The sequence below is a fragment of the Heteronotia binoei genome, chromosome 5 (assembly GCF_032191835.1).
Source record: "Heteronotia binoei isolate CCM8104 ecotype False Entrance Well chromosome 5, APGP_CSIRO_Hbin_v1, whole genome shotgun sequence".
Taxonomy (NCBI): domain Eukaryota; kingdom Metazoa; phylum Chordata; class Lepidosauria; order Squamata; family Gekkonidae; genus Heteronotia; species Heteronotia binoei.
Genome location: NC_083227.1, coordinates 43471707 through 43491378, shown reverse-complemented (window position 1 = coordinate 43491378; position 19672 = coordinate 43471707). Strand labels below are relative to the sequence as shown.

Below are 19672 nucleotides of genomic sequence, written 5' to 3'. Positions count from 1 at the left end.
GGCACAAGACTGTAATGGTCCCTCCCCCTTCAAGTGAGAAAAAGCTTGTTGAGGGACGGATCTTACGGTGAGTGACAGGCTGTGCTAAATTTTGGAATGTTCTATCTTTTACTGTTTAAAGGGGGAGTCCCCCCCAATGCCAGGGAGGGACTCCAGATAGGCCATAAAAGAGGGCCCGGCTTGTAATGGGCCCCCCAGAGCCACAAAGGCTCTAGATTAAAAAGGAGGAATAGGCGCACGAGGCTGGCTTCCCCGAACCAAGTGCAAGGGAAGAAGCATCTTATAGATGCATACTCCCTGGTTCGGAGTGCCATTAACTCCCGGGAAATATGGCCATCCGCAGTAAATAGTGCCTGAGACACGTCAACCAACATGCTTTAAGATCAGTGTGTGTGTGTCACAACTAATGAAAAATGTGACCTTAGGATTTGGGTATTGAAGAGGGTATTGTGCTTGTTGTTATGTGTATTGTTTGAGGGCATGTAAATCACAACAAAGGTACAAACATTTCCCTCGGAATCCTTTTGCTTGTACTTGCTTGTACTTGTTTGCATATGTGTATGGAAGCCCCCTTATGATAGGGTCTCACCAAGCCATGTGAGTCCAGAATTTGGGAGGGCTGAGAGACCCGAGAAGACTCGGGAAACCTCAGGAAGCCCCACATTGAACATGCTCTGCGGAGGAGTCGGCTTCAAACCGGGCATTCTCCATACAGGGGGGGGAGGGCAAGTAATGTTCGCCGCCAGACGCTCTCTATCTCCACCTCCTGCAGAACTTGCACCTGCCAACTATAGCTATGAAGCAGAACCTCTTCGAACCCCAGGATAAGAAGCTTATCAAGGGGGGTGGGGAGAAGAAACAGAAGAACAAAGATTAGCTAGTGGATAGGAAAAACGCTGTATTAGTGTTAGGAGGATGTATGAATTCAACTTGTAATACTGAATTCTAATGTGATTGTGTGCCTTTATAATCAATTGATGTAATTAATTGTGTGTTTTTACCAATCAAATATTGTTATTTAACTGGCTTAAATAACAACCATGATTTTTATGAAATCACTCTTTTATGCCAATGATTATAAACTTTTAACCTTGTGTCTGGGAATACTGTATGCTGTACAATGTTGCCAATGTCTGCTACCTCCGAATCGTAGTATTTGAGGAAGTTTCCTTTGGCCCATTGGAATACTGTATTTTTCCAATTGATTTTTGAGTAGTTTTAGATTAGTGGTTCCACTTTTTGTAGGTAGGAGGTACACCCCAGTCAATACTTGGCTTTCCGTGGACACATCACCTGTCAAGATCAGCTATGGACTTTTGTTTGCTGTATTATCCAAGACCTTGTATCCCGTTGGTGACTTAGGTCTTGAGGGGCGGAATAGTAAGGAAATGCTCCTAATTTCCAGAACATCATAGTCACCCATCTGGTTGCCACAGTGCCTGGAGACTGAGCTCTCACACATCTGCCAGAAGGACGTGGGTTTGCCTACCAGACTGGAAAGGGCTTATGAGTACTAACAGCCACAACACTAAAGCAGTGCTCCAGGTTCCTGGAAGAGCGCCAGCAAGGAGAACGGATGGTTTCCAGTCGCTTCAGGCGAACGCCATCTCTATCTTGGAGCGGAAGAAAGTTAGGAGCTATCCAGGCCATGCGGTTTTCAGCTTTGACCATAGAATCCACTTTGGGAGGCTAACAACAGCTATCTTCCAGCAGTGCCAAGACTCCATTTCAGCACAATGGGAAGCACACGTACACAACAGATGTTACCCACCCATGGAGCCATCAAGCTTATCCAGGCGTGGACCCTGCCAGACCGCCTAAGCCTTTGTGCAACGGAACTCAAGACAAAGACTGGTAGCAAGAACACTAAAGAAGAGGAAGACCATCTTCAGCCAGAGCCAAGTTAGTTTGTGCAAACCGGGTGTTACCTAGGTAGTAATTTGGCCATCTATTGTCACCTTTTTAGATAAGTTTAATAATCTTAAGCACCCCTCCACCCAGTAATTTCTCCTATTCTTCTTCCCAACTGTCATCTTGGAGTCTCCCCCTTGACCCATGGTTACCTGTACAGCCAATCAGGTAACCCAGGTCCAAGCTTGTTCATTGGTCAGTTATGGGCACCCAATTAGGTGTCACAACTAGCACAACTTGCTATTGGCTACTGCAGAAGTCCAGCCCTTATGGTCACTGCAGAGCCTCCCCTTTCTCCTCCCCGTACCTCCCATCCCCTGAGGGTTCAAGGTAGTCTATTTAACCTCTGACCAAACTCCACTCAGGTGTGAATCTAGCAGTACCCTATCTCCGCTGTCTAGATCCATCCCCGATTCTTGGCCAGTTGAGGGTCCCATTTCCCCGTCCTCTTACGTCGCCATTGGAGCCTTCCCTGAAGACTACGATCGGTAATTATCACCCTGTTTGTCTACCCATGTGTTGTCTCTATCTATCTCTCTATTTTTCCTAGGACTGTATGGATGATTTTATGAGTATTTTATCTTGTATGTAAGCCTATATTTTCTGGAATAAATTTTAATTGTTTTACTTAATTAGAGTCCCTAATATTTTAAGCATTAATTTCTGGATGTGGAATCCTGTATACACAGATAAAAGATCCTGATTAAGCCAGGTGCCCACCTGACAATTCCCCATCCTCGTTTTGAGGGCATTTTGGCTTACAACATCTACCCTCCCAATGGCCCACTTCCCCTCTTGCTGCACATCTGATTGTCCAGTTGCTGCCTTCTCAGACCTGTCCAATTTGCCCCATTTCCTTCACCCTTCCCAAACCACCCAACTAGCCATCTGGTCAAGGCTTCATCCTCCTCAACCAGTTCCAAAGTTTTAAAATATTTTTGTGCAGTATCTTGCATTGCTAGGCAACCTAAACTGTGGACAGGAGGGAGGTTTGTGTATGATGTTGCTTATTACTCTTTATATTGCAGAGAGAGAGATGGTAGCTTTGGATGGGCTCCAATTGCAGGTTCTTTGATCCACATGGGAGGACATCCCATCACTATTAAATAGATCTATGATAAGACATTATTACTTGCATTATTAGTGTGTATTGAGGGGAAAACTAAACCTTTTAAAAATATCTGCACCTCTGTTACTAATCATGGTTTGTAAACAAGTGTTTCATCAAAGCAATGTGTTCTGTTTGACAGGGCAGCCTCCCTTTGGCATCCTCTAGTGTATTTTTTGTTAGAAAGAGAGGATTATGATGATCCTTTTTTAAAAAAATCACAGAAGGTTTTTGCTGAACAAGGCAACAGCTTCAACCCCAAGTGTGAAAGATTTCAATGAATTTTTCTGTAGACTAATGAATAATTCCAGCTCGGTATATTCTGTTCAGGGAGGAAAAAGGAAGTGAGAATATCTGAAAAGAAGGTTTGTGTTCTTCAAGGCAAATTATATTTTGCCTAAAAGTGTCCATACAAATACAGTTGCTTATTTCATCATCTGAAATGTATTCAGAAGCTTCTGATTAAGCAAATATTGATGGAAGACAAATAGCGATCTTTCATAAGCAAGGTAGAGGTAGAGCTGACCATGATCTGGTTTATAAATGCTTAGAGAAATTTCTAAATCCAGTTTTAAAAACTGTTCTGTGATTTCTTTTTGTTTTGTCATAATAATCCTGTCACTCAAAGCATCATTCCGTACAAATGCCATCTGCATCTGCAAAGAACAGTTGCCATGGGCTTTGTTTTCCCAGGGCTCCCTTTTTGTTTTATATAAGGGCGGAAGACAATGCAAGAATCCTTGTTATTCCCTACCTATGACAGACTGTAAAGTATTTGGGCACTCTGGATTGGGTTCTGTAGTTCTGCACTTTCCTCACCTCCCACCTTCTTCATTCAGGACCCAGTGGCAATCTGTTCCTCATAGTCTCTCCCTGACTGACCACATTTCAGACAATGATCCTATTCCTATGAGCACAAAAGCAAAATAGGTCATTGATCCAACGGGCAAACCATCTGTGTCTCTCCATAGTTCTGCACTTTCATCTACTGGCAGTCAGTTGCTGCCTGGCATATATGTCTCAACATCATAATATGATATTAATTAAACATCAAGAATGAAACAGTTGAAAAGGCATTATATAAATGCAGACCATGGGCCTCAGTAGAACGGGCTTTAACTGATCAACAAAACTGATTGTTTCAGGGAAAAACCCAACTGTGTTTTTTTCCCCAGAGATGGGAAGTCTCAGTTAATATTGAGTTACAGTAAACATACAAGTATTTTTGCTTTTTTAATAAATTTGTGTGAACATAAGAGTCCTGCTGTGTCAGAGCAGTGGACTATGTAGCTCAGCATCTTGTTTCACACAGCAGCTAACAGGTTGCCTTGGAAGGGGCAACAAAGAGGGCATAGAGCAGGGGTGGCCAATGGTAGCTCTCCAGATATTTTTTGCTTACAACTCCCATCAGCTGGCTGGGGCTGATGGGAGTTGTAGGCAAAAACATCTGGAGAGCTACTGTTGGCCACCCCTGGCATAGAGGCCAAGGCAATGTTACCTCCTCCTGGCACTGGGATTCAGAGCTTTACTGCCTCTGAATGTGGAGGTTCCCTTTAGTTGTCATGATTTGTAGCCATCAGTGATCCTCCATTATCTGTTTAATCCCCTTTTAAAGCCATTTGTCACAGTGGCTATATCCACTGACAATAAATGCTACAAAGAAAAAAGAAACAAAAGGAGACAAATTATTCAAAATGCAATTCTCTGGTAACATCTCCTAGCATTTTTATTTTTGCCTTAAAGTAGCTGCTGGAACCTGGTTTTGCCTGATCTTAACACCCACATACACATTCACAGCCCATAGTAGAATCAGCCTCACAACGAAGCATTGCCCTTTAATGGATGCTTTAAAGAAATTTTAAAAATCAGTCTCCCATGTTACACATAGTTTGGCCCTCAGAACAGCACAACATTTCTTGTTTTTACTGCTTATTATAAGAAGTGACTCAAAACCATCCCTTGCATCCCAAGGCTCGTGCCACTTAATACATGGACTGTAAAGTGATTTTTATGAATGAAAGACTTGGTGGACAAAGTTACAGGAATTGCAGTCATTGATATGGCTTCCTGTAACACAGGTGCAGACAAATATGCAGCAGGTGCAGTTTTAATACATGCTCACTTTTCTCAAATGATATATAACTTTAGCTTTCATGGCTTGACTTGTTTTAGATGCTCATTTTTCATTTTTAAATATGCTGATTGCAGTTTCACCAAGTATTTCTCACCTATACAGAGGAAATCCCCAAACATAATAGCCCCTTCTGCATTATGCCTGTTTTTGGAATATCTCCCAGGTGTTTCTCCTAGAATCCTCCTCCTCTGAATTCCTTTCATGATTCCTTTACTCTCTCTAGTTCACAGGGGCTATTTTTCATACAGCCACTGTGGTATAGTGGTTAAGAGCAGCAGACTCTAATCTGGAGAGCCAGGTTTGATTCTCCACTCCTCCACATGAAGCCTACTGGGTAACCTTGGGCCAGTCACAGTTCTCTCAGAATTCTCTCAGCCCCCCCCCTTCTTCTTCTCCTCATCATCTTCCCCAAATGTTCAGTTTATTTTCTAGTAAGTTTTTCAGATTTTCTTTTTCTTTGTTCTTTCAGATTTAATCAAAAGGTTACCATAGGCTTTTAAATCATCATAACAAATTTTAAAAATAGCTTGTTGAAATATTAATTTCTGCCATTTATTAAAGCCTCTGGTTTAAGCACAAACATTTCAGAAAGAGCAATCTACTGAGAATTCCTACTGATGGAATCTATTTGGACTATAAAGGTGAAAGTTCCCTGGAGTTAAACATTTTAATAAGGAATTAAGGGCTTTTAAATCTTTGTTTTGCTATGTAATGCTTACCTTCTCATGAGATTATACTACTTCTCATTAGCATCTCTGAGTATTTTGCACGTAAATTTTATGTTGTCTGTATATTTTCATTTTAGTGAAGTTTTAAGCAGCTTCATCTGGAACACCAAAGAAAATCTTCAAAAGGTAAGTAAATACCAATTATGTTGAAAATATGAATAGGGTATGTTTCCTTGCATTCTCCTCCCTCCCTCTATTTTCTAGTTAACAGAATAGTGGCCTTCTTGCCATGCAAATGATAAAATATAATTTAACCTTTTGTTTTGATTTAGCTGTCACAATATATTTAAAACACTAATGGAACTGAGTGTCAGTCTTTCAGCTTCTGATTAACCTTTTTGTTCTAGTTGCAGTCATCCTTAGATAAGTTTGAAGATATTCTGAAATCCATGTTGGATGGTTTGAGCAACCTTGCAAAGAATAGTAAGTTGTTGGATAATCCTATTATTAGCAGAGAATAGGGTAGGGTTGCCAACTCTGGGTTGGGAAAGTTCTGGGTGGGAGGGAGGGTTTTGGGGAGGGGAGGGACCTCAGCAAGAATAATGCCATAGAATCCACCCTCCAAAACAGCCATTTTCTCTAGGGGAACTGATTTCTGTAGTCCAGAGATCAGTAGTAACTCTGGAGGTTGGGAACCCTAGGACAGGGTCATACTGGGGAAGCTATCCAGAAACTGTTGCTTTCAATGGATGACTAGGGACCAACGAGGGTTGCCAGACCCCAAGTGGAGGGGGGTCCCCTGCTGCCAGGCCCCATCACCCCACCTCAGCTGACCAGTAGGAAAAGGACTTGCTGGGGAAAGTGCAAGGCCCAGTCAACATTGCATAGATGTGTCTACTTCACTTCCATCGTGACCCAAAAGTGATGTCATTACTTCAGTGATGTCAGGGTGACGCTGTGGTATTTGGGCAAAAACTCTATGGTAGAAGCTGAATGTACCATAGATTTTCACCCAAATACCAGAGCATTGTCCCAACATCACTGCATGATGATGTCACTTCCAGATCACATCAGAAGTGATGTAGACACATCCCTGCAGAGTTTGCTGGGCCTCCCTCCTGCTCCTGGTAAGTCCCTCCATCGCCTCCAGCAACCCTAGGACTAGGCTACACAAAGTAATCCCAGGAAGCACACTTTGTTATCAGATCTTGATCTTGACCTTCTTCCAAGGGAGCTAAGATTGCCATCCTCCAGTTGAAGCCTGAAGAGCTCGTGGAATTACAACTGAATTACAACTGATCTCCAGACAATCATGCCAGATCTGGCGGGTGGAGTCTATGACATTATATTCTCCTGAGTTCCTGTACCCCCAAATATCCAGGAATTTCCACCCAAAGTTGGTAACCCTACAAGGAGCACTTTGAAGTATGCAACAGTATTTGAATTAGATTGGTAAATGATCCAGAAAAAAACAGATGTAATTGCTTTTAACACCCAGCCACACACCCTATGTTTATAAAATAAAAGCTGCTTTCTTGCTTACTTTGTTTATCCCCCTAACAAATGGACCTTTATTCCTATGTTTGCAGTGATGGTGAGAAGGAATGATTTTCTCAGTGCATTTGTGGTTAGGATGGGGATGGAATCCATGTTTGTTTATTTAGATAATTATATCTTGCTTTTGTCTCTGATGTGGCTCTAAAGCATTTTATACATCATTCTTCTCTCCATTTTATCCTCACAACAACAAACCAATGAGGTAGGTTAAGGTGAAAAAGTGTGACTGGCCCAAGATCACCCAGTGCACCTGGTGCACTGGAAGGCCATGGCAGAGTGCGGAGTTGATGCAGGGTTTCTCAGATCCCAGTCTGCACTCTGACCACTACACTACACTGGTGTAGTCTATGCACCATACTTTTTTGTAAACCTTGCCTTGGACTTGTGTTATAACATTTTAAAAACTCAAGATCTGCTGTATGCATGTGTATGCATGTGTGTGTGTATTATTTTCTAAAACTTGCCTACCATATATCCAGAAGCAAGCTCTTGCTGGCAAATTTAGCTAGTTAAGGTTATGCGAAATGCAGATTTTTATCCTGCAGGGTTCCATAGGCACATTTTCCTAATTCAAATACAGTAAACAATGTCAGCTATAATGAGGCAGAGCTCCAAAAATGTCATGCCTTATTCAATATGGGTCTTTGAAGTCAGAGCTCCAAGAGACAGAGACTGGCTTCTTTTGTACATAATAAAGTGCATATGAAATTCCTCGGTGAAAACATAAATTAGTCTGATTTTGACAACCCCTGATTGCTACCATCTTTTGTTAATAACACCTTTTGTTCTTTTAGGTAACTGGTATACACTTACCTATCCCTATCATAGGCAGTGCAGAAGTACAGACAGAGGGTCATGGATGCTTGGGATCAAGGCTTTTTTTGCAGAAAAAGCCCAGCAGGAACTCATTTGCATATTAGGCCACACCCCTCACATCACCATTGTTTCACAGGAGGAACTCACTTGTATATTAGGCCACACCCCCTGATGCCAAGCTAGCCAGAACTGGGTTCCTGTGCGTTCCTGCTCAAAAAAAGCCTTGCTTGGGATCAGATCCAGGCTGAATAATGTGAATAAAAAGTGAGGAAGAAAAAGCTATGATTCTGGGCCGTGAGCGCTCAGGCAGCAGAGGAGGGGCTGTGGTTCAGTGGCTTCACATGCAGAAGATCCCAGGTTCAGTCCCTGGCATTTCCAGCTAAAATGCAAAGTGTGATAAACCTCAATGCAAGACCCTGGAAGACCACTGCCATTCCAGAGAAGACAAGGCTGACCTTGATGGATCAGTGGGTTCATGAGACTGTAAAGCCAAACACCAGGTACAGTGACAGCATGATGAGCCAGTCTGGTGTAGTGGTTAAGTGTGCGGATTCTTATCTGGGAGAACCGGGTTTGATTCCCCACTCCTCCACTTGCACCTGCTGGAATGGCCTTGGGTCAGCCATAGCTCTGGCAGAGGTTGTCCTTGAAAGGGCAGCTGCTGTGAGAGTCCTCTTAGCCCCACTCACCTCACAAGGTGTCTGTTGTGGGGAGGAAGATAAAGGAGATTGTGAGCCGCTCTGAGACTGAGATTCGGAGTGGAGGGCAGGATATAAATCCAATATCATCATCTTCTAATTAAATAATAATTTGGTCTAGTTATTAAGTTTTGTACTTGCAGTTCACTGCAGTTTTCTGATTGAAGTCCTTTAAAAGCACTTTTGGATATTCAAAACCACTGTTTAAATAGTAAATAATGGTAGGCCATGTGTCTCTGCAATGGACATCTAGACTTCTTCCCACACTTTCTCATGCCCATTTTCTGTAATTATCTCAAGCAAAACTCCAGATTTCTCTTAACTTTCCTGAGTGTCAATCATCCAATCTGGAAAAGAACACTTGGCATTTACCGTAATAAGGAATCCCACTGTAGCAGAATGTTGTATGTATGATTAAAAACGAATCACCCACTTTCAACATATTGCTTCCTCCTTCTGCACGGGTTCATCTGTGCATAACTGGCTGCTCATAAACAGTGCTGCTTGACTGGGATCACAAAGATGGTTAATTATCTTCCCACCATCTTAAATAACCGCAATGGAGACTTGGAGAGGTATCAGTTCAATATGTTCCCTTTGAAATCCAAATACCCCTCTCACATCTGGTCCAAGATGAGCAAGTCTTCCTCTAGCTGACTGACATTTTAAAGCTTGCAGCTGTTGTTATAAACCACAGAGAGAAAATTGTGTGGATTATATTTATTGGTAGATTGGGAGGTGGTGGCAGGAAATGGGCTGCTGTATTAGACTTCCCAGGGCGTCAGATAGGCAGTGTCCTAGTCTATAACTGCTGTAAATATAGCACCTCTGTTTTCAGTGTATGGCGTCATAGGAAGAAGGCCAGCTAATTTTAATGGAATTATTTAGAAGGGGGTGGGAAGAGAAGAAAGCTGATGTGCAACTCATAGCCATGTTGCTTGTAATTTATAACTACATTCCCTCTTCTTGCCTAGGTGCCCAGCTTTACAGTTCTTCTACTGATACATAATTTCACAGACCTGCATGCCATTGATTTAGCACAGTGGGATCCCAAAATGGAAAATGGCATAATGACAGCTTTGGCAGGGAGCCAAGCTCTCCTACTGCTGGGCACAGCTGTCCATTGAATGGTGGAGGAGACTGTGTAACATTCTGCACAGGTGACTTGTTCCATCTTCATTTGTTACAGAGCATATTGTCCTGTCAAATGAAGCAGCTGGACCTGGCCAGAGTCAGAGACTGCCGTTAGGTATTCCAGTTTCTCTAGGAGGAATATTAAAATTGTACCCCAAAAAGCTTCCTGGCTTGGTGGGTCCCATCATTCTGCACTGTCTCTTATTACGGTCCATTTTCCACTGCTTCCCAGAAGACTTCTTCAACTACCCCCTCCTGGTGTTACCAGGAAGCAGGGCTTTTTTTTGTAGCAGGAACTCCTTTGCATATTAAGCACATACCCCCTGACGTAGCCAGTCTCCTGGAGTTTACAGTAGGCCCTGTACTAAGAACCCTGTAAGCTCCTGGAGGATTGGCTATATCAGGGAGGCCTGGCCTAATATGCAAAGGAGCTCCTGCTACAAAAAAATCCCTGCCAGGAAGGATCCACACCTGGAATATTGTGTGCAGTTCTGGAGGTCTCCCTTCAAGAAGGATGTGGATAGAATGGAGCGGGTGCAGAGGTGAGTGACTAGGTCAATCAGGGGCCTGGAGTTCAGACCCTATGAGGAAAGGCTGAGGGACTTGGGAATGTTAAGTCTTGAGAAGAGGAGGGACATGATTGCTCTCTGAGTATTTGAAGGGCTATCACTTAAGAGGAGGGCAGGGAGCTTTTCCTGTTGGCAGCAGAGGAGAGGACTCACAATAATGGGTTTAAATTGAGGGTAGGAAGGTATCGGCTGGATATTAGGAAAAATTTGTTTACAGTAAGAGTTGTTCAATAGTGGAATCAACTACTGAGGAAGTGTGGTGAGCTCCCCCTTACTGGCAGCCTTTAAGCAGCAGCCAGACGAACACTTGTCAGGGAATGCGCTAGGCTGATCCTAGATGGTCTGTATGGCCCCTTCCAGCTCTATGATTCTATCCTTTACTAACTGCTCATCTTAGCTCTCTATAGTAGGGGTGACCAACGGTAGCTGTCCAGATGTTTTTTGCCTACAACTCCCATCAGCCCCAGCCAGCATGACCAATGGCTGGGGCTGATGGGAGTTGTAGGCAAAAAACATTTGGAGAGCTACCGTTGGCCACCCCTGCTGTATAGCATGAAGCCCTTTGTCTCTTCCTTTGATCCCTGGCTATTTTTAGGAGCAGAAACAAATTCTGTTGAGGTGATGCCAAGAAAGAAAAGCAGGTTGTTGGTGCACAAAACTGCTGTCCTATGTTGCCATCCAGGCTTCTATGGAACATGCAATTTATCCTTAAGAGGGGCTCATAGCACATTCACTATCCCCACCCCCATAATGCCAGCCCAGCTTCTTCCTGATTGTAACAGATGTACAGCACTTATCAGCAAATCAAACGCTGACTGAATGTCTGCCTCCCCACTCACCCCACTCCCGGCACACACATTCTCTCTCTGCTTCAGATAAGCTCTCTGCCCTCCTTTATTGCAAGTTTATTCAGTTGATATCTTACTGTTTTCTAAAATACACACACACACACACACACACTTATATAATATTTATTAAAGACATTTTTGTGCCCCTTTGGTACAACTTTAGTATTCAACATTGTATGAAAAACAAAAAAGTACTACAAAAGCACAGCTAAAATAACAGTGTCTGACAGTGCCATTCTAAGAATGCTTTCCTGGGAGTAAGGTCCATTGAATAGACTTACTTCTGAATAGACCTGTTTAGGATTGCACTGTGAATTGCCCATTTATTCAACTGATATTTAGAGTGCTGTTCTAAGCAGAGTTTCAAGCCCATTGACTTCAATTGACTTAGAAAAGTTTTATTTACCTTGGGGCCAAACTACACATTTGAGTGTTGGGTCCACGTTCCATGTATGTGAAGTATTCTGTGCATGTGGAACAGCAATAATGCCAGGGGTGGGCAGGGGAGACAGGAGCCCTTCCTCTATTTGGAGTCTCCTTTATTTTTATTTTTATTTTTGTTATTACTTATTACTTTTAAAAAGTTGCTGTGTGGGTGCAACGAACATGAGTCTTGGGAAGCTGGATCCAATGTTAAAAATCCAAATGTGTAGTTTGGCCCTACGATGGCACTGTTAGCTTGCTGCTTCAAAAAGCCAGGTGAAAAAGAAGTACCTTGCAAACTTTTCTGAAGGCACATGAGGACATTCTCATGCTCCAAATTCAGGAAGCAGGGTTGCCAGTTCTGGGTTGGGAGCTGAAACATTCCTGGAGATTTTGGAGGTAGAGCATGGGTATAGTGACCTAAAGTTCACCTTTCAAAGCAGCCATTTTCTCTAGGGGAACTGATCTCTGTAACTTAGAGATCAGTTGAACAAAGTTGGAGTCCAGTGGCACCTTAAGACCAACGATGTTTTATTCAAGGTGTAAGCTTTCATGTGTGTGCACACTTTTTGATACAGATAAGTGTGTATGGACATGACAGCTTATACCTTGAATAAAATGTCACTGGTCTTAAAGGTGCCACTGGGCTCAAATTTTGTTCTGCTACTTCAGACCCACCTGAATTACTTGTAATTCCAGGAGATTTCTAGCCTCCACCTGGAGACTGGCAACCTTATGGGGAAGAATGTTCCACATCTTGGAGGCAATCACTGAAAAAGGCCCTGATTCTGGCAGCTACAGTCCTTGTGCACTATTGGGATATGAAAAAGAGTCTGATCTGAAGAATGCAGTTGCTATGGAGTTTCATATGGGGAGAGGCAAAGTTTTTAAAGAATTGAAGAACTGCTTCCAGAAAAGTGGGTTTGTAATATCACAAGCTTCAGCCAATTAGCCTTCTACCTAGCTGACTTGCCAATTAGCCTTCTACCTTGCTGACATGCTCCAAACAGGCAGAATTGGGCTTTTCCCCAGCTTGAAAGCTAGAAAGAAGACTGCAGATATGAACAAAATGTGGTATGTATTTCTCTAGCAGCTCCCCCACACGTCTCTTGGGCTGGATGCAATCTGAGTGTGAGGCTAAAGCTAGCCCTGATGTTTGTAAGTATAATATAGTGGGTTCTATGCATGGAGGAGTCCCCAGTAGAGTGAAAACATGCTCTGTAATAGGCAAGGCATAGTACAAGGCTACATTACAAGACTGGGGATGGGGCCTACTGGCCCAACTTATATACATCTTTGGGCTCTCGTGCTAGCACATCATTGGGTCATTCAAACCAGTGGGGGCTTGTGATTGGTCTAGGGCTGCAGAGATTTGGATCCTGCAGCCCTTTGTTTCCAAGTCCTCAAGCTCAGTCCGTATGGCTCCAATGAGTCCGGCAGGCACACCCAAAGTCTTTCCTTGAGTCCACATACAACAGTAAGGTTGCTAGCTCCATCCTGGGAAATCCCTGGAAATTTGATTCCAGAGGAGGGTGAAGTTTGAGGAGCTCAGTAGGCTTCCCAATCCCCAGGTCCTAGCGAGGGATCACCTGGTTTTGCAGGCTGCTTCCTTCCTCCAGTCAGCTGGCCACGAGGGGAAGCTCTGCCCCAACAGCCACCATGTGCCTTTCCAGGTTGGAAGGCTAGAAGAAGCTTGGAAACTGCTTGCTTTTTGGAAGGTGTGAGTGGCTTTAAATCTGTAGGAACCAGGCTGAATGGGGCAGGGCGAGCCAGCAGAACAATGTGGCTATTCCCAGTGAACTGTGAAGCTGTAAGAAAGGAAGGGAAAGCAGCCCAGAACTTCTGTTTGTGTTACATTCTTTTCAGAAGTTGTTTGCACAGTAAAATAGTTGAGAAAACTACCAACCTTTGGTTTCCCAAGTTCTTCCCTGAAGAACTTGGTTGAATATACAGCAGATGGTTACATTCAACAACTCTATGAGTAAATTGCCCCCGTAAGATCACAAAAGTGGGACTGCAAACTATTTTGGCTGCTTTGTGCATGTGTGGGGAACATGCAGCTGCTGGAGGATGAGGAAATGAAGACTGTATTCAGGGGAACTGCACTGCTGTATTTTTATTTATTTTAGGGAATGTGACAGTCTCCTGGCTCCACCCCCAAAGTCCCCAGATATTTTCTGAGCTAGACTTGCCAATCCTAGAGCCCAGTGGGATTGGGATGCCTTAGAGTCTACCTCCAAGCTTGTCATTTCCTCCAGGTATCTCTAGTCCGGAGATCAGAAGTAATCCTGAGAGAACTCCAGGCATGAACTTGAGGTTGGTAACTTTAGGTGATAGAAACAGAAAAATATAAATACTGGCCATTACAAAAATATTTATTAGCTCATTTTCATAGACCTACTTTTCCATATCATTAGCTTGTCTGCTGATGAACTCTTGATTGCCTATTTAGCAACTCCACAAAGTTGTGAATAGCACCATTATATAATATTTGTAATTTTATAGTTTTTAGCATTGTGTTGTTTTATTGATTTAATATGTAATTTTGGGTTGTTGTTAGCTGCTCTGAAGTCCTTTCGCAAAAAGGGCGAGAAATAAGTTATAAATAAATAAATAACTCTTGCACATTGCAAAGATATTCTGGAGTGTAAACTCAAACAATGCAGTGCGTTGTCTAGACTTGCCAGTCCCCAGGTCCAGATGGGGGCTCCCCTGGTTTTTCAGGCTTCTTCCCGCTGTCAGCCAGCTGGCTGGTGGGGGAAAGCCCCACTCTAACAGCCACCTTCAAACCTCAGCAGGTCTAGAAGAGACTTGCAACTGTTTGTGTTTCTGAATGTGTGTGTGTGTCACAAGAGGAAATCTCACAAGAGGAAAGGTGCAGGTGGGCGAGGTAAGCAGACAGAGCCACATTGTTCTCAGTCCTTCTGTTTGTTTGGAGGAAAACTGCACCCCCTATTAGTCTAAGAATTTAGCTGAAGAACAGCATATGGTTATATTCAGCAATGTGAGTAAAGTGAGATCACAAAAGTGTGTGCTTGTTAACTGTTTATTTTGGCTGCTTTGTGAGAATATGTGTGTTCACTTTCATTTAGTGGAAGTATTGCTGCTGGGGGATGAGGAAATGACTGTATTCAGGGGAACTGCACTGCTATATTTTTATTTATTTATTTTAGAGAATGGAGAAGTCTCCTGGCCCCACCACCAAAGTCTAACAGCTCCACCCCCAAAGTCCCCAGCAATGCTCCCTCTAAGCTGCAGATTCTTGTGAGCAAAAAATCTATTTTGTGAGCCACTGGCATTAAAGTTATGAGCTAACTGGCATTAAAGTTGTGAGCTACTGCATAAATTAGTGTGCTCTGGGGTCATCCTTCCTGAGCTGTGACAAAAATGTGTGAGCTGAAAGCTAAAAATCTGTGAGCTAGTTCACACTAACTCAGCTTAGAGGGAACACTGGTCCCCAAATATTTTCTGAATTGGACCTGGCAACCCTAGTGTTGGCTCAGCCTGTTGGCCTTACCTTCACTGGTATAAACTGAGAACTCATGTCATTATTTTAATTATTTACTTAAAAATTTATGGTCTGTCTTTTCACATCCATTCAAAGCAACTCATAAAATCAACCAGAGACAGAGCTTTTTCAGTGGTGGCACTTTATCTTTGAAATGCCTTTCCTGAAGGTTGCCTGGATACAGCTGGCAACCCCAGGGGAACATTTAGAGGGTGGGGACTGGCATATCAGCATCATGTCAGTATTCTGATGCCACTTTGGGTGAAAACTGGAAGCACCATCATGGACACTCTAGGATTTGCAAAAACAATATAATAAAACCATAGAGTTTTTGCAAATCCTAGAGCATCCCATGATGTCATGTTTAGTTTTCACTAGAAGTGACAGCATGACACTGGCATACACAGCCATTTCCTGTCACTGGTGCTCTGGACACCAGCAGGGGGAATACTCTAGGTTGCTGGGAGGTCATAGTCCTCCCCCATGAGGAGCCTTTGTCTTAGGCTTCAAGTGAAAACATTCCTTTTAACTAAAAGGACTTGTTTTGTTCAACATCTTTATCAGTGATTTGGATGAAGGAATAGAGGGAATGCTTATTAAATTTGCAGATGATACTAAATTGGGAGGGGTTGCAAACACAGAAGAAGACAAAAACATGATACAGGATGACCTTGACAGTGGAAAACTGGGCTAAAACCAATAAAATAATTTTAACAGGGATAAATGTAAAGTTCTGCATTTAGGTAGGAAAATTCCAATGCATGGTTATAGAATGGGGGAGACTTGTCTTATCAGTAGTATGTGCAAAAAAGATCTAGGGGCCTTAGTGGATCATACGCTGAACATGAGTCAACAGTGTGATGCGGTGGCTAAAAAGGCAAATGCAATTTTGGGCTGTATCAACAGAAGTATAGTGTCCAGATCACGTGATGTGATGGTATTGCTTTACTCTGCTCAGGTAAGACTTCACCTGGAGTATTGTGTTCAGTTTTGGGCACCACATTTTAAGAAGGATATAGACAAGCTGGAACGGGTCCAGAGGAGGGCGACGAAGATGGTGAGGGGTCTGAAGACCAAGTCCTATAAAGAAAGGTTGAAGGATCTGGGGATGTTTAGCCTGGAGAGGAGGGGGCTGAGAGGTGATATGATCACCATCTTCAAGTACTTGAATGGCTGTCATATAGAGGATGGTGTGGAATTGTTTTCTGTGGCCCCAGAAGGTAGGACCAGAACCAGTGGATTGAAATTAAAAGAGTTTCCAGCTCAACATTAGGAAGAACTTCCTGACCATTAGAGCGATTCCTCAGTGGAACAGGCTTCCTCGGGAGGTGGTGGGCTCTCCTTCCTTGGAGGTTTTTAAACAGGCTAGATGGCCATCTGACAGCAATGAAGATCCTGTGAATGTAGGGGGAGGTATTTGTGAGTTTCCTGCATTGTGCAGGGGATTGGACTAAATGACTCTAGAGGTCCCTTCCAACTCGTATGATTCTATGATTCCATGATTCTAAAAGTTTTATCCCTTAAATGTTTTATGATCTGCTTCTTACCTGAGGATCATTTTATATTACTCAGTGTGTAGTTTTTTTTAGCAGCTTGTTTTACTGGCATTGGTTTTGTTCATAATGGCTTTGTTTTGTTGTCTTAATTGTAAGCTACCTTGAGCAGGTCATTGGGGAGGAGGCCTAAACATTTTTAAATCAGTCAGTCAATCAGTCAAGCAAAACAATTCAGAAGCAATGCCATGCAATAAAATAAGCATTAAAAATCACAGACATTTCAGCTGTAAACATAACAGTAAGATCATTAGTTGCCTGAGATCTTTCTTTTCCACAACTGTTTCAATGAATGCCTATGATTACCAGCAGGGCTTTTTTTGAGCAGGAATGCACAGCAACACAGTTCTGGCTGGCTTGACATCAGGGGATGTGGCCTAATATGCAAATTAGGTCCTGCTGGCCTTTTTCTACAAAAAAACCCCGTGTGAAACAATGGTGATGTCAGGGTGTGTGGCCTAATATGTAAATGAGTTCCTGTGGTGCTTTTTCTAATTAAAAAAGTCCTGATTACTGGTCTTTGACTGCAAATGAAAACATTCATTCACTCACAACTATTTCTGGCAGTCCTCCTAATTTTATATAACATGAAATCCCAAGGTATAGAAGGTATTTTCAGGCTATGCCTTTTCTTATTTATTAGTATGCTGCTCTCTACTGTGATGTAATTTTAGCAATAATTATCCTGCTCCAGAGGTCTCCAGTTGCACTGAATATTTTTGGAACATCATAAATGCCTCTTTTTGTAAGAAGTTCCTTGATATTTTGGCCATGAAAGCAATGTATGGACATCGCAATGCTGATGATGTTGATGTTGATGATATATCTTAAAATATGCTACCTTTCCCGAGATCTTTCAAGGCAACTCACAAAGTTAAAATGATACAATCAAATCACAAAAACAACATAAGAATTATCAATCATAAGCAAACCATAAAAACAAGCCAGAAGCATAAGAATACTATTCAACAGCCAAATAAATTCAAAACAATCCTTGGGCTAGAAACTGACCATAAAACAACTGGAAAAAGATGGGACGCCTCTCCCCTTCCTCAGAGCTGCTCTCACTGCCTCCCACAGAGCCATTTTTTCTGGTGGCAATTAATGTTAATGTGGCTGAATGCGTGAACACTTTCCTTGTCTGCAGAATTCTTGCTACATCAGTAAGAAAAACTTCCATTTTGCAAACTGGCCTGTATTTCAGATACCATTTTGCGTACATACAAAAAAAGAAAAAAGAAAAGAAAGCCTTTTTGCAGTTGATTGATGGCTTCCTAAAAATAACAGCAGTAACATGCTGGGCTGCTGACTATCAGCAAAGTACAAATACAATAGCTTGTATTTTCCCCACTTACACTTAGCACTAATATTAAGGTCAGTGTGGTGAGGTGGCTAGAAAGTATGTTTGCCATCTCTGGTTAAGGAAATTCCTGGCAATTCAGGGGCTGTGCCTAGAGAAGGTGGACCTAGGGAAGGAGGGGATGTGATGCAGTAATAGTTTCCCCTCCATAGCTCACATTTCCTCCATGGAAATAGACCCCTACAGTTTGGAGATCATATGTAATTTGAGAGGAGTCTAGGCCTCATTGAGCTAGCAACTCTACAAGGAAGTCAGACTACAAACTCCAGAGATACGGGTTCAAATTCCTACTCTGCCATGAAGCCTTTAGTGGGTAAATTCAGGCCAGTGTCTCTACCTCAGTTTAACCTACCTCATAAGTTTGTGAGGATACAGTGGAGAAGGGGAATATCATGACAATGTCTCAGCTTCTTGGAGAGAGAGAGAGAGAGAAAAGGTAGTCCCCTGTGCAAGCACCAGTCGTTTCCAACTCTGGGGTGACATCGCATCAAGGTGTTTTCATGGCAGACTTTTTACGGGATGGTTTGCTATTGCCTTCCCCAGTCATCTACACTTTCCCCTCAGCAAGCTGGGTGCTCATTTTACCAACCTCGGAAGGATGGAAGGCTGAGTCAACCTTGAGCCGGCTACCTGAAACCCAGCTTCTGCCGGGATCGAACTCAGGTCGTGAGCAGAGAGTTCAGACTGCAGTACTACAGCTTTACCACTCTGTGCCACGGGGCTGCTTCTTGGAGAAAAGGCATTTCCCTACTTGGTTATATTTTTACCTTATCTTGGAGAAAAGGCAAGGTAAAAATATAACCGAGTAGGGAAATGGCATGGGAGAGAAGGGTTAAACACCCATTCACCCAGCATTACTGCTCCAATCAAATTTGGATTCCTCTGCCTCTGCTTGAAATATTTTTTAAAAGGTCAAGAGATCTAATCATGGGTCTCCCAACATCACATTTCAGTGTGACACATGATTCTTCTAAGCTAGACCTTTTTTCCAGGTCATTTAGAAACCTCTTCAGCAGAACTGACACGGTACCCCAGCGTAATTGGTGAGAATTAGAGTAGCAGTTCAAGATTTCCACTAAGACTTTTAATATATAAGACCTGCCATTCAATTGCTATAACTTGAGAGAGTGAGTATGGGTTTTGTTCAAATACATTTAAAAGCCACATAAAGAGCATCGACACTTCCAAGGCTGCTTAAGTAATAAGCTGAAAAGAAAATCATTCAGAAGGAAGCGAGAACAAAAGAAACCACATCATTCACACTGTGTTTTCAATTTATAGTTTTGTTCCAGTAGCATATTTGCTATTAGTAAGAATAACTAGTTTGAAGGAAAGGACACCTTTTTTATTTTAGGAAGCTCATCTTTAAGATGTAGCAGCCAGGT

General features: G+C 42.6%; 1 protein-coding gene across 1 annotated transcript in view; it reads left to right on the top strand.

The window, feature by feature from the left end:
* The window catches only part of IHO1 (interactor of HORMAD1 1), a 58000-nt gene that overhangs the window by 27149 nt on the left and 11179 nt on the right, over window positions 1-19672 (top strand). Inside the window, exons 4-5 of the mRNA XM_060238262.1 lie at window positions 5959-6007; window positions 6229-6304. Coding sequence (XP_060094245.1) covers window positions 5959-6007; window positions 6229-6304 — 125 coding nt within the window. The remainder of the gene's footprint in view (window positions 1-5958; window positions 6008-6228; window positions 6305-19672) is intronic.